The sequence below is a fragment of the Schistocerca americana genome, chromosome 5 (genome assembly GCF_021461395.2).
Source record: "Schistocerca americana isolate TAMUIC-IGC-003095 chromosome 5, iqSchAmer2.1, whole genome shotgun sequence".
NCBI classification, from domain to species: domain Eukaryota; kingdom Metazoa; phylum Arthropoda; class Insecta; order Orthoptera; family Acrididae; genus Schistocerca; species Schistocerca americana.
Genome location: NC_060123.1, coordinates 490,350,279 through 490,366,585, shown reverse-complemented (window position 1 = coordinate 490,366,585; position 16,307 = coordinate 490,350,279). Strand labels below are relative to the sequence as shown.

The 16,307-nt window shown below is 45.1% G+C and overlaps 1 protein-coding gene across 1 annotated transcript in view; it reads left to right on the top strand.

The window, feature by feature from the left end:
• LOC124615911 (high affinity cAMP-specific and IBMX-insensitive 3',5'-cyclic phosphodiesterase 8A) overlaps positions 1-16,307 on the top strand; it is a 1,662,866-nt gene that overhangs the window by 1,331,399 nt on the left and 315,160 nt on the right. Inside the window, exon 8 of the mRNA XM_047144089.1 lies at positions 5,790-5,957. Within this exon, the coding sequence (XP_047000045.1) occupies positions 5,790-5,957 (168 nt within the window). The remainder of the gene's footprint in view (positions 1-5,789; positions 5,958-16,307) is intronic.

Below are 16,307 nucleotides of genomic sequence, written 5' to 3'. Positions count from 1 at the left end.
TGAAAATAACATTAGAAACATGCCTAATGATTATTAACGGTATTTGAAAACAGTCTTTACACCTAGCAAAAATACGTATTTTTGTCTTTTTTACTTATTTACATCATCAGTGGTCTTGAACGGAATACTAGCAATTTCATTTTCTTCTAGCTCTATGTGTGGTGCCATACGAAGGATACTGAAGTGTGGTTTTACTTACAACATTTTTATTTCCGTTTCCATGCTGTAAGTAAAATCACACCTCAGTGTACTTTGTGGCGAGCTGCTTTCGGATTTCGAAGTTAACAAAAAGTGTACAGGCGATCTTTTCAATAAATAAAACGGAACGTGTATGCTAAAATAAACACATGCTATTAGAAGTTGTAAATATGGATTTCAAACACATTTAATAACTGTAAAATAACTGCAGCCACTAGGGCCACTCAGATGAAGAATATAATTTCCAGTAATTATTATACGAAATATGCATTAATGGATGATCAAACTGAAAGCAGTATAACTGCGGAAAGGCGCATGTAAGTTGACTTTATTATCTGTGACTAATTTGTTGGAAGACAGTTTTACAGTCATAGAGGGCAATGGCTACCATAGACAATAGTGGCTTAGATGTTACATCGTGAATTTCAGAGAAAATAAAAAATTAATTTTATTCGTGTTCTTGTAACAACGTGGCATTCATACATTTTGTGCCAGTTACACTTATTATATAATAGCAAGTGCAACAACTCCTCTTGTCATTACTGCCGTAACCATTTAGAGGGCTGATTATAACAACACTTCAGGCGCGCGTCTCCACTCATCTTGCGTCTTCTGTAACTGTCATTACGCAGAAAATATCGCACGGTCGTGCTTCCGATGATAGAACTCTCCTTGATTCCAATCAGGATCGCTAGAAATTTTGTAGGCTGCTTCGTTATTGGCAACGACTAAATATTTTTTAGGGACCCAATGAATTTTTATCCCAGCTATCCGTATGGGAAAGTGTCTATTCGTAATCACAAGCACTTTGAAAAAAATAATTACTCACAACTCAAGGAGAATAAAACACGGTCTCACACTATGTACACTTTCTCCATGCACGTTCACCCTCTGGCTCTGTCAGGCCGTTGCGGAGTATCTTTTCTAAAAAAGCAGCCAATCAGAGGTCAGTAAATGCAACGTACACTCTTAAAAGCGTGCTCTGAAAAGGCAACTGGAGACGAAAAAATGTATTTCTCAGTCATTTCATGACACAGTGTGTGATCACGACGTAATATGTGTCACCCAGTTGATTATACCATACTGCACAACACTATAGTTTCCATGTAATGCATTATTTTGGTAAAATGACTGTCTCCCAATAAACCAACATTATGTTTCAGATTTGACAGAGGTCAGTACAGCGCCAATTAGCCAAAAATGTTTCGTGAAAGTACCTAGTCCATACAAGTTGCGTATAGAAAGTAAGTTCCGTTTGGCAGATACAGAAAAGAAATTTATTGAAAAAAAACTACACACCTTAAACTGCCTTTCTACAAAGACCTCACCATTTTGCACGCACTTACAGTATGGCTTAAGTTTTTGTGTGCCTTCCTCAAAGTATGTTGCCACCTGTGTTGACAATCATATAGTAACATGCTCTTAGAAATCGTTATCGTTGTTGAATTTTCGACTAACGTGCAAAAACAAATGGTAGCCACTAGGGGCGAGGTCGGGGCTGTGCAGAAGGTGGGCAAACTGGCTCCAGACCAAGTCATGGAAGAGTTGTATCTTGTTCGCAGTGTGACGTCGGGCACTGTAATGAAACTAAAGAATACAATTCGCGAGCTCTCCGCTGCCCTTGTTTTGCATTGCCCGACGCACTTTGATGAGCGTCTCACCGTAAACATTTGCAGTGGTATTTTCACCTCGTATTAAAAGAATGCTTTAGTACAGTGCCGAGTCTGTCCCAAAAGATTGTGCTCATGTTTTTCTGAACTGTAAGATTTGCTTGGCTTTAGTTTTCACTAGTGACGCGGTGTGTATCCATTCCATTGAATGTTGTTTCGATTGAATGGTTTCATAAGTGACAAGTCACATCTCCGGTCACAGTCTTGCTTAAAAAATCATGACCGTCTTTGTTGTAAGTTCACTGCCCATAAACTGTTGTTTGTGTTGCTCTGTAAGAGTTTTTTTGCATCCAACAAGCACAGTTTTCGAAAATTCAATTTTTCAGAAACAGAGAAGTGATCTTGAACTTTCGGAAAGTTGTTGGAAAGATGGGATTCTGTAAATTTATGGTTTTCTTTAAACAGTTCTGCAAAGGCACAAACCAATTCTTCGATAACCAGAAACGGATGTGCACTTCGTTCGTCATCACGCACTTGGCCACGTCCTTCATTGAAGTGTCAGACTCACCTTCAAATGGTTCAAATGGCTCTGAGCACTATGGGATTTAACTGCTGTGGTCATCAGTCCCCTAGAACTTAGAACAATTTAAACCTAACTAACCTAAGGACATCACACACATCCATGATCGAGGCAGGATTCGAACCTGCGACCGTAGCGCTCACGCGGTTCCAGACTGTAGCGCCTAGAACCGCTTGACCACTCCGGCCGGCAAAGGACTCAGCTCCTTATCATGGATAACCCATAACATTTTCTCGATAATTCTCGCATACCTGTCGATGAATGTCTTCTTCTTCGCATTCAGAAAATAAATAGTGCACTTCAGAAAAGAATTAAAGGCTCACTTTTTTGAAACCCTGTCATTTTGCGCAACTGCGACGTAGGAGTTTGAAATTTGGCTCAATGATGCCTACAACGTTCCTCTGTAATGATCCAAAAGTACGGCAACCTGCGACGTCACCCTCGATCTCAGTAAAGCATCAAACATCAAGGTGTCGACACATACGACAAAGAAGCCAGAGCTCAGAAGTTCATGTGAGATGTGGTGTGGGTTAATGGTGCCACACTCGCACTAAATTTTATCACGATTATGCCCAGCGCTTCCGTGAACGTGTCACGTGATGGGAAGGTTGTTGGACCTCCCTTACTCATATTTCGCTGATTTTTTTGAAGTCTCTGCGATCGAGGTCAGGACCGCGGCGACCAGCATTGGCTTCAGGCGGCTTTCTTATGGGTGCCCAAAAAACATTTCACATATTCCGCCGTTCAGTATCCACACGAAGGGGCCTCAGGAGGTGGCATAAAGAGCGTCAATAAAACAAACCCTTCTCTTGCTGCTTGCATTTACAACGTTTCGCAGTCGAAAATTACAGTTTGCAGAGCGACATGCAGCAGAACGTCCTTCTTGACAACCTGTGACACTGCTGACACCCTCCCTGGACCATTCAAGCCTTCTCCACAGACATTGTTAGGCTGAAACACCATTGAACGTAATACGCCCTCTTTGGACTGTAGTGAAATCTCAGTTTCTGCTCTGGCGTTTCCCAGTGAAGTGTTATAGGCCCTCTGTTGTTCTTGATCTACATAAACTATATAGGAGACAATCTGAGCAATCCTCTTAGATTGTTTGCAGGTGATGCTGACATTAACGTCATATAATCCCATCAGACAATCAAAATTAATTGAAAAATGATTTAGACAAGATGTCTTTATGGTGCAAAAAGCGACAATTAACTCTTAATCATAAAAAGTGTGAAGTCATCCACATGAGCACTATAAAGAATTCACTAAATTTGGAAAATGTAACAGATTTACTTAAGAGATTGCTTACCTTACGCTTGTCCGCTCTCTTCTGGTGTATTGTTGTACAGTGAGAGATTCGCGTCTGATAAGATTACAGAGGACATCGAAAAAGTTAAAAGAAGTGTAGCTCGTTTTCTACTATCACGAAATAGGGGAGAAAGTGCCACGGATATGATACACGAACTGGGGCTGCAGACATTAAAACAAAGGTGTTTATCGCTACGACAGGACCTTCTCATGAAATTTCAATCACCAACTTTCTCTTCAGAATGTGAAAATATTTTGTTGGCACCCACCTACACAAGGAGAAATAATTATAATAGCGCGCGCAGAAAGAGTTAAGTGTTCGTTTTCCCACGCACTGTTCAAGAGTGGTACAGTAGAGCAGTAGCTTAAAGAAGGTACGATGAACCTACTGGCAGGAAATTAATTGTGAATCACTGAGTTATCACGTAGATGTAGGTGTAGGTATACAGGGTGGGGTCCATTTTGGTCCGTTCAAAACAGTTCGATGAAATTTCAACGTGATCCGAAGCAGCTAAGTATGTTTATGCTTTTCTGGCGCTGCTGTTTCACGTCCTGCTGTGACGTGATCAGGGGGTGAAGGGTGCGGGTGTAACATTTACACGTGCATGAACGGGAAAGGGTACCTCTAAGACCCCTCCCCCACGGTTGAGCAAGACTGTCTGTGCCACTCGCGCACTATTGTTGAGCACTTTAAAAATGTACTTTTACAGAGGTAATCCTTGACTGATTCCTAGGCCACTCAGATTCCGCATGCCCTCAAGGAGCAAGCAGACGCTGTATCTAAGTCTGTATGGCTACTCTGCAAATCACGGTGAAGTACCTAGCGGAAAGTTCATTGAACCACCTTCACAATAATTCTCATTATTTCCATCTCTAACAGCACGCGCAAAAAACGACCACTTAAATCTTTCCGAGTGAGCTCTTATTTCGTACTTCATTATGATGATCATCTCTCCCTATTTATGTTAGTGTCAACAAAATATTTTCGCATTCTGAGGAGAAGGTGATTAAATTCTGAAGCAACGAAAGCGCATTTGTTTAAATGATGTGCCCCCAAATCGTGTTTAGTGTTCGTGACACTCTTTCTCCTATTTCTCGATAATAGAAAATGTGCTGCTCTTCTTTGAACTTTCTCGATGTGCTCCGTTAGCCCTAGCTGGTAAGGATCCAACACACGCAGGAGTACTCCAAAAGAGGACGGACAAACGTAGTGGAGGCAGTCTCTTTAGTACATTTGTTGCATCTTCTAAATGTTGTGCTAATAAAACGAAACCTTTGGTTCGCCTTCCGCACAACATTTTCTGCTTGTCCTTTCCAATTTAAGTTGTTCGTAATTGTAATTCCCAGGTATTGAGTCGAATTTACGGTCTTTAGATTTGACTGATTTATCGTGTAACCGAAGATTAAAGAATTCGTTTTAGCATTCATGTCGATAACCTCACACTTTTCTTTGTTTAGGACAATCGCCAATTTTTGCGCCATACAGATATCTTTCCTAAATCGTTTTGCAATTTGTTTTGATCTTCTGATGAGTTTACTAGACGATAAACGACAGCATCATTTGCAAACGACCTCAGACAGCTGCTGAGATTGTCTCCTAAATCATTTACATTGATAAGGAACAGCAAAGGGCCTACAACACTACCTGGGGGAACTCCAGAAATCACTTCTGCTTTACTCTGTGACCTTCCGTCATTTACTGTGAACTGTGACCTTCCTGACAGGAAATCACGAATCCAGTCGCATAACGGAGACGATATTCCATAAGCACACAATTTGATTACAAGCCCCTTGTAAGGAACCGTGTCAAAGGCCTTCTGGAAATCTAGAAATGCGGAATCAATTTGAACTCCTTTGTCGCTAGCACTAGAGCAGCAGTGTTGGGCGTTGAATGAATTGCCTGCCCGCAGGCACCTACGATTTGTTCAAGGAACTTGGTACTTTGCCTGGTACCACAGTGTTATCCTTTGTCGAATACTGAGCAAGTACCGCTACATTGCCTAAAGCGTATTTCTCGACGTTTGCCCTGAGACCACAGCAGCGCGCAGCGAGCGCATGCGTGTTGATGCTAGTGTGTGGTGTTGTGTGTGCAGTGGCTGCTGGAGTCGACGAGCGCGGGCCTATGCATGAGCGAGCTGCTGCAGCTGGAGCACAGCGACGTGGCGCCGCGCCTCCAGCTGGCCGCCGCGCAGGCGCTCTTCGTCGCCGTGGAGCGCAGCCGCGACGCCATACACATCACCGACAGCAGCCACACCATACAGGTCAGTAGCGGCCGCCTAATAGCTATGACGACGGTGTTCGTCGCGGTGACGTCTGTACGTATCATAGAAAGGGATGCATGTATGTGTTTATATATCTATGTACGAGGGTGCACAGAAAGTAATTCACCACATTTTTTTCTTCAACAGTTCTTTATTGAATATAATGAGAATTACACACACGAAAGAACGGTGTTTTATCGACACACCCTATTTTTCCACGTAATCTCCATCCCGTTCAATGGCCTTCGTCCAGCGTGAAACAAGGACATGTATGCCCTGTCGGTTCCAATCATTGTCCTGGTGACGGAGCCAGTGCCTCACTGTGTGAATCACCTCTTCATCGTCCTCAAAATGTCTTCCGTGAATGACATCTTTTAATGGAGCAAACAAGAGGAAGTCCGAGGGGGCTAGGTCAGCTGTGACAGCCGTAGATGGTCTCCCAGACCGCTGCAAATCGTGAAGCTCCACCGAACCGCCTTCTGATGACTTCACCCTCCGTGCCCAGCGACTAACTGTACTTCTGCCGACAGTAGATGCTCCACAGACTTTGCACAAGCGTTTGTGAATATTCCCCACAGTTTCTTTCTCTGCAGTGAGAAATTCAATGACGGCACGTTGCTTGTAACGTACATCACCTACAGACGCCATTTTGAAACTGTCTATCGGAAGTGGCGGAAACTTGGCGCGCTCACTCAGGAGACTTCAAATAATACGTAAGTAACGTTTCCCATTCGTAGCATTGTTTTCGAGTGAGAAAAAAAAATGCGGTGCGTTACATTCTGGGCAATCCTCATTTGTACACTGATATGTCAAACAAGAATGGAAACGTTCAGGAGGTGTCCTCAAATGGAAGATCTGGAGTCTACACATGGTCATTACAGCGTTCAACAGGACTAGACTAAAAAACAATTTTATTAAGACCAATACGAAACAAATACTATCCATACAGTTGCCAGGATTTTAACTAATTGCCATCAAATACATATCAAGGTGCAGACCTTCAACAAACAATCAACGCCGACTGATTAGTCAGCTGCAGGGTTGGGAAGTTTACAGGAGAAGTTAGGTCAATGTCTCAGACATAGCTGCTATTAATTACGAAAATACATCTCATTACATTGAAACCAAGAACAGTTTTTTTCCAAATAACAAAGGATAATATTTAAAGGGAGGCAGGTAAAACAACAGCGTCTAATAACAGTTTTGCCGAAATAAAATCGGTGATCGCTTAATGCACATATAAGTCAGCTAAATGCATTGAAGTTTAGGGCGATTTCTCATACACAGCTACCATTAGTTATAAAAATCAACTGTTATTACACTGAAATCAGAAGTACAGATTTTTATAAACAGCAAACAATATATTTGAAGGAGACAATCAAGAGAGCAGCTTTCAATAAACAGCTTTACCAAGTTATACCTTATTAAGCAACAAGGTACATTTTTTGCGGGGAGGAGGAGAGGGCAGGAATCAGCAACCACTTAATGCCCAGAACGAGCTTAGCAAAATTGCTCCTACACATCTTATATATGTTGAAACCAAGTACAAGTTTTCAAAACCAACGAACAACTATTTTCAAAAGGATGGGTGTGGGGGGAAGCCAAGGACGCAGCCTTCAGTGGGCAGTTTTAACCAATAATCTTATTATGCAGCAAGATCTAGGATTTCAGAAAAATATCAGTGACCACTAAATTTAGGATAATATCTCATACCCAGCTGCCATTAATTATAAAAAACCCTTAATCCACTGAAACGAAGTACAGGTTTTTTTATAAGTAACAAATAAATATTTTCAAAAAGGTTAGCAGGGGCGACAGGCAAGACAGTAGCCTTCAATAAACAGTTTTACCAAATAACCTTATTACAGTGGGATTGATCATGCATGAAGGTACACAAAACCCACCAGGTGGTGAAACAGCAAGAGGAGGAGAGGCGAGAGCCAAAGGCAATCCTCTTAGCTTTGGGCAGGGCAGGACCGTTCTTCCGCTCCGCAAAGTAGTCAAGAGACTGGGCCGTCTCCGCTAGCATGGAATCCGTCAAAAACAACTCCAAGTAGACGTCGGCTCCAAACTAGGCTAGGACGCTCACTAACAGAAACCTCTTGGCCTTACACACAGTGAACGCCCATGAACCACGCGCTCCGCAGTCATCAGGCTTGGTCGTTGGGCCCCGCACCGTCAAAAGTCTCGACCTGCTCACATTTCCAAAACGAACTACAGCTACTGACTGATCTCACTGATCACGAACCCTTCTCGGATAGCAACTTTGTCGATAGCGAGAGCGCCACTCCCGAGGTCCAGAGTTAAGAGGCAGAGACGATCCTATAGAAAAAAGATCAATTGAGTATCGGGGTCACACGGCTCATACACTAAGATGAAAAAACTCATGGTATAGCGATATCTACATACAGAGATGGCGTCAGTATCGCCTACGCAAGGTATAAAACGGCAGTGCATTGGCACAGCTATCATTTCTACTCACGTAATTCACGTGAAAAGGTTTCCGATGTGATTACGGTCGCACGACGGGAATTAACTCTTAGAACGCAGAATGGTAGTTGAAGCTGGACGCATGGGACACTGCGCTTCGGAAATCGTTAGGGTATTCAGTGTCAACAGTGTGCCGAGAATACTAAATTTCTGGAATTTTCTCTCACCACGGACAAGACAGTGGCGACGGCTTTCACTTAACGACCGAGAGCATTGGCGGTTGCATAGAGATGTCAGTACTAATATACAAGCAACAGTGCGTGAAGTAACCACAGGAATCAATGTGAGACGTATAACGGACGTATCCGTTAGGACAGTGTGGCGAAATTTGGCGATAATGGACATTTAAGATCACCTACAACCCCTCTCCTGGGCTCGTGACTACATCTTTTAGTCCCTAGATGACCGGAAAACCGTGGCCTGGTCAGATGAGCCCCCATTTCATTTGGTAAGAGCTGATCGTTGGATCGGAGCGTGGTGCAAACTCCACGAAACCAAGTTGTCAACAAGGCATTGTGCAAGCTGGTTGTGGTTTCATAGTGGTGTGGACTGGGTTTACATACTGAACCGATCATTGACTGGAAATGTTTATGTGCAGCTACTTGCAGATCATTTGCAGCCACTCACGGACTTCACGTTCGCAAACAACGATGTCATGTCACTGGGCCAAAATCGTTCGAGACACATTTGAAGAACATTTGGACAATTCGAGCGAATGACTTGGCCAACCAAATCGCTCGTCATGAATCCCATAGAAAACTTACGGAACACAATGTAGTGGTCAGTTCGTGCACAAAAGTCTGCATCGGCAACACTTTCGCAATTATGGACGGCTATATAGGCGGCATGGTTCAATGGTTTTCCAGAGGACTTCCAACGACTTGTTGAGTCCATGCTAAGCGAGTTGCTGCCCTACGTCGTGTGGAAGGACCGATACGATATTGGGATCTCACCAATTTTGTCACCTCAGCGCGCGCGCTGTGTGTGTGTGTGTGTGTGTGTGTGTGTGTGTGTGTCTGTTTTCCGTATCTCCACCCACAAATTTGGTACACATGTAGATTTAGATTACTTTCAAGCAACAATCGCTGTGCGGGTAAGAATCACCACCTGTCAAAGGCGTGGAGAAGAGCGTGTGAAAGAAGCGTAACCCGTGAAGCGTGAATTAACATATTTTCTCGCCCAGTATTTGAGAATGAAAGCGATTAGCGACTTGCAACAAATTTTACACATAATTTCAAACTTTTGCGAAATTTCTTCTCGCTGACAATCCTTACAAAATGATGAAAGGAAAAAGTTTACAGGTTACTGTTTTCTCGCTGTTCATGCAGTAAAGGTACCGTACGAAGTGTGAGTAATAAGTTATTACTTCTTTACTGCTGACTATATTCGCGAAACATTTTGCAGACAGTTTGCACATATAGCACTGACTATTACTACAAAGTGTTATTATTGTACTACATGTATTGGTTCAAATGGCTCTGAGCACTATGGGACTTAACATCTGAGGTCATCAGTCCCCTAGAACTTAGAACTAGTTAAACCTAACTAACCTACGGACATCACACACATCCATGCCCGAGGTAGGATTCGACCTGCGACCGTAGCGGTCGCGCGGTTCCGGACTGAAGCGCCTAGAACCGTTCGGCCACTCCGGCCGGCTACTACACGTACTACAGAAGATATGTCATAAACAATGAGATGCAAGAAAAACTGCCGCATCATCCATGGCGTTTAAATTTATTACATCTTTGCTACTAACTATATTCGCAACACATTTCAGACTGTATTCACATATGTCACTGAATGTAGCTCCAAAAGTATATGCCTGTACGACTTTTGTGCAGGAGTTATGATGTCATAAACATAGGGATGAGTGAAAAACTGTCGCAACATGCATGACGTTTCAATTTATTATTTCTTTACTACTAACTCTAATCACAGCAAAATGTGTCGACATTAGCCACATACATCACTGGACGTACGTCCAAAAGTACACACATCAAAAAAGTTTTGCATCACACCGGTTCCCAGAACTCCTGAAGATAGACGTTGACTGTGGATATTGTGTCACGGACACAGTCCCTTTGGCTGTTCAGAAATGTCACTAAACCCGCCCAAGGATGTAAACAACCATGCATGAGCAGCGCCTATTAGATAGAAGGGGTTCGACAGCCCATCAGTTGCAGTCATTCCACCAGGAAGGAGGTACACGGCTCGTGTTGTCTGTAATTCAACCATGTCTAGACGATCAATACCGCGGTCCGAATGCGTCCGTTTTGTTACTTTGTGCCAGAAAGGGCTCTCAACAAGAGAAGTGTCCAGGCGTCTCGGAGTGAACCAAAGCGATGTTGTTCGGTCATGGAGGAGATACAGAGAGACAGGAACTGTCGATGACATGCTTCGCTCAGGCGGCCCAAGGGCTACTACTGCAGCGGCTGCAGTGGATGACCGCTACCTACGGATTATGGCTCGGGGAAACCCTGACAGCAATGCCACCATGTTGAATAATGCTTTTCTTGCAGCCACAGGACGTCGTGTTACGACTCAGACTGTGCGCAGTAGCTCAATAAGCTGCATGGTGCGCAACTTCACTCCCAACGTCCATGGCGAGGTCCATGTTTGCAACCAAGACACCGTACAGCGCGGTACAGATGGGCCCAACAACGTGCCGAATGGACCGCTCAGGATTGTCATCACGTTCTCTTCACTGATGAGTGTTGCATATGCCTTCAACCAGACAATCGTCGGAGACGTGTTTGCAGGCAACCCGGTCACGCTGAACGTCTTAGACACACAATCCAGCGAGTGCAGCGCAAGGCGAAGGTTCCCTGCTGTTTTAGGCTGGCATTATGTGGGCCGACGTTCGCTGCAGGTGGTCATGGAAGGCGCCGTAACGGCTGTATGGTACGTGAATGCCATCCTCCGACCGATAGTGTAACCATATCGGCAGCATATTGGCGAGGCATTCGTCTTCATGGACGACAATTCGCACCGCCATCGTGCACATCCTGTGAATGACTTCCTTTAGGAAACGACATTGCTCAACTAGAGTGGTCAGCATGTTCTCCAGACATGAACTCAATAGAACGTGCCTGGGATAGATTGAAAAGGGCTGTTTATGGACGACGTGACCCACCAACCGCTCTGAGGGATCTACAACGATTTGCCGTTGAGAAGTGGGACAATCTGAACCAACACTACCTTGATGAACTTGTGGATAGTATGCCACGACGAATACAGGCATGCAGCAATGCAAGAGGTCGTGCTACTGGGTATCAGAGGTACCGGTGTGTCCAGAAATCTGGACCACCATCTCTGAAGGTCTCGCTGTATGGTGGTACAACATGAGCAATAAAAAGGGTGGAAATAATGTTTATGTTGAACTCTATTCCAATTTTCTGTACAGGTTCCAGAACTCTCGGAACCGAGGTAATGCAAGACTCTTTTTTGATATATGGCTATCATTGTACGACACATATCTAAGGAGATACGACATCATAATCATTCAGACGCTTGAAAACGAATTTGCATGGTGAAATTCGCTACAGATTCAGATGAAATACACTCCTGGAAATGGAAAAAAGAACACATTGACACCGGTGTGTCAGACCCACCATACTTGCTCCGGACACTGCGAGAGGGCTGTACAAGCAATGATCACACGTTCGGCACAGCGGACACACCAGGAACCGCGGTGTTGGCCGTCGAATGGCGCTAGCTGCGCAGCATTTGTGCACCGCCGCCGTCAGTGTCAGCCAGTTTGCCGTGGCATACGGAGCTCCATCGCAGTCTTTAACACTGGTAGCATGCCGCGACAGCGTGGACGTGAACCGTATGTGCAGTTGACGGACTTTGAGCGAGGGCGTATAGTGGGCACGCGGGAGGCCGGGTGGACGTACCGCCGAATTGCTCAACACGTGGGGCGTGAGGTCTCCACAGTACATCGATGTTGTCGCCAGTGGTCGGCGGAAGGTGCACGTGCCCGTTGACCTGGGACCGGACCGCAGCGACGCACGGATGCACGCCAAGACCGTAGGATTCTACGCAGTGCCGTAGGGGACCGCACCGCCACTTCCCAGCAAATTAGGGACACTGTTGCTCCTGGGGTATCGGCGAGGACCATTCGCAACCGTCTGCATGAAGCTGGGCTACGGTCCCGCACACCGTTAGGCCGTCTTCCGCTCACGCCCCAACATCGTGCAGCCCGCCTCCAGTGGTGTCGCGACAGGCGTGAATGGATGGACGAATGGAGACGTGTCGTCTTCAGCGATGAGAGTCGCTTCTGCCTTGGTGCCAGTGATGGTCGTATGCGTGTTTGGCGCCGTGAAGTGAGCGCCACAATCAGGACTGCATACGACCGAGGCACACAGGGCCAACACCCGGCATCATGGTGTGGGGAGCGATCTCCTACACTGGCCGTACACCACTGGTGATCGTCGAGGGGACACTGAATAGTGCACGGTACATCCAAACCGTCATCGAACCCATCGTTCTACCATTCCTAGACCGGCAAGGGAACTTGCTGTTCCAACAGGTCAATGCACGTCCGCATGTATCCCGTGCCACCCAACGTGCTCTAGAAGGTGTAAGTCAACTACCCTGGCCAGCAAGATCTCCGGATCTGTCCCCCATTGAGCATGTTTGGGACTGGATGAAGCGTCGTCTCACGCGGTCTGCACGTCCAGCACGAACGCTGGTCCAACTGAGGCGCCAGGTGGAAATGGCATGGCAAGCCGTTCCACAGGACTACATCCAGCATCTCTACGATCGTCTCCATGGGAGAATAGCAGCCTGCATTGCTGCGAAAGGTGGATATACACTGTACTAGTGCCGACATTGTGCATGCTCTGTTGCCTGTGTCTATGTGCCTGTGGGTCTGTCAGTGTGATCATGCGATGTATCTGACCCCAGGAATGTGTCAATAAAGTTTCCCCTTCCTGGGACAATGAATTCACGGTGTTCTTATTTCAATTTCCAGGAGTGTATATGTACAAATACGTGTAAAATATGCTAAATATATCTGAAATATATTTTACACATGCATACTCTGGCAAAGCCACGCGCAGGAAGCCCATCCTAAACCGATGGAAAGGGGTCTGTCAAGTTTGGTACACACATAAGTCATCATTTGGAAAAAATACCACTAGCCTTCTATTGGGACGAGGTTGATAACGTGGAGGGAGAAGGGACTGAAGAAGATGCATAGAGAGAGAGGGGAAAGGAGAAAGTGGACACAGATAGGGGGAGGAGGAGATGGACAGAGAGAAGGGAGAGGAGATGTACAAGAGGGAGAGGAGATGGAAAATGAAAGTAGATGGAGGAGATGGGGTTAGAAGGGGAGAGGATGAGATGTAAAGACAAAAACAAAGCAGATGGACAGAGGGGAGAGTAGCAGATTACAGAGAGACGGATCGGAGGAGAAGGACAGAGAAGGAGGCAGGAGGAGGTGGAAAGAAAGTGGGGATGATTCAGGGAGACAGGGAGAGGGGGAGGAGGAGATAGACGGAGAGAGCTTGAAGGAGGAGATGGACTAATAGAAGATTGGAATAACGCAACACAGGAAACTCGGCTGGTTCTTGAATACATGCTTCATTCCACGTCAGACTTGTATTCAATCTCAAGCTCTCTCCGTCGCCAGGAGATTTCATCTGTCCGTTAGTTATTTAGTCAGCCGAATTATGTCATGGAGACGGTAGCAACTGCAATTTGTACCTATCACTTAAATGTAACGATGAGTTACTATTATGAGCACAAGCGATTCGTCTATGGCGACTGGGATCAAAATGTGATAAGGGTCTCGTACCGTTTCCCTAACAGCCAGACAGATATTCACTACCTCTTGATATACTGCCCGTTGACGGAGTAACCTGACGGATCCTTCACCTACTTGTAGCGGGGAGGGGCGGGGGGGAGGGGGAGGGGGTCTACTTGGCTAGAACCCGAGATAGCAGTTCATTGAAAACGAACAGGAGAAAGTTTCAGAGGTTGAGAGGCCCTATTGGAAGTTAAATTGCAGATTCTTTGTAACCATAAAAACCTAAGTAGAGACAGTTCTGTTACAAGCAATAGACAGTTTCAACACTAAAGTTGACGTAAATGGCGAGCTTCTATCCTGATTTAGGTCAGGAGACATAAATGACAAATACATATTAAATTCAAAAAGCAGTAAAATCGAGAACTGAACGCTAGACAGAGAGTGAGGAATACCTGCGAGAATTCCATCTCGATCACATTAACAGTAAACAACGAGAGCTGAGGTGCAAAAGCAGGAGCAGAGACGGCAAGATATTGCGGGCTACAGTACTGCCGTCGTACCTTCGAAACTTGATGCAAGCGTGGAAATTCGCATAACCGTTGTGGTCGTACAGTATCCCAGTTGGTGTTCATAGTAACACGATAGCAATCGAACGGTGCGCGAGACTGTTCCCAAGTGTTGAGAGGGCAGTCTGCGCTAAGGGACGGCCACTTCCGCGATACTACTACTTAAGACGCGGCTCGTTTTGCATCTCCGAATCACTGGAGGCCGAGAGCTGTTCTCTCCGGAGTTTCATTAACACGAGCGCCCCCCTACATTCTAATTCCGCGATACACGATAAGGTGCTCCATTTCGACTTAACTGGAAGGGGAAGGGTTAACTGTTCCTGCAGCCCAGACTGGAGACGTGGCTCAACTATGTCAAGATTAGGTTGCAAGGCCCGTGCAGGCGCCAACATATCGCAGGTCGCGCCAAATTGGTGTTCCTGCGCGACTACCTCTGCAGGACATACCTGGAACTGACGGCTAGAAAATTCAAGGCAACCCGCCGTCCTGCAGATTTATTGTATTCATTAATCGGTAATGGGAAATTTATTTAACCCCCTCCACCCGATGGTGTGCTAGTTGAAGGCATGACGTCGGTGTGGTTTAATGGTCGTAGAAAATTAGTTTACATGCTCAAATTGCGTGTTTTAATTAGTGGACTTTTAAGTTAAATAACTAACAGGGCCGTGTACGGTGTAAATCGACTCGTTATCTTTCCAGCAACTCTCTCTCTCTCTCTTCTTTATTTCTGGTCCTGGAGAAAGCAGTCTTTGTGGCGGCTGCATCACATGTTGGATCTGCTCACGAAAAGTGTACAGGTTACAAATGTCACGAAGTCACGAAATTTCCACATGCCACTGTAAATTATGTCGATGTCTGTCAACGGCTTACACTGACAACGAAGGTAATTTCTTTCGATGGTGGATGAGTCATCTTATTTTTCTGTCCCATGTCATTATCAAGCACCTGTTTCCATGCAGATTTTAAATCGCAATATTTATTACATCGGTGTTCTGTACTGAACACAGCCTCAAGAACAAACATAAGTTTATGATTGATAAAACAGAAATGTTATTCCGTGGAGCTACCTACTGGGATTCTGCCATGAAAGAAGCTCCTGATATGAGAATGTTAACAGCAACTTTAAACAGTACAGTAGCTACATCCTTAATGTGCTTCAAACGGGCGCTAGATGCCGAAAGGCAACAGTGAAATCAGCCTAGTCATCCACCATGGAAGGAAATCAGCCTCACTGTCAGTGTTCTACGGCTACGGACACCGATATAATATATATAAATTGCGTGACTTCGTGATATCTCCTTCACATAATTTGTCCAGCTAAATAAAGTAACTAACAATCTGCTACAATCTTCTGACAATGAAAACGAACAAAGTAGTCGAAAGCTCGAGACTGAATACAAATCTGATGCGGCAAGAACTCTATGAAGCATTTATTGAATAGAGAATAGGTTCCCAGACATGTGAGTGGCTAGAAGACTTTTTGAATAGTAAAACTCAGTGCGTGATCCTGTATCCTGATCAGAGACGGAAGTGTCGTTA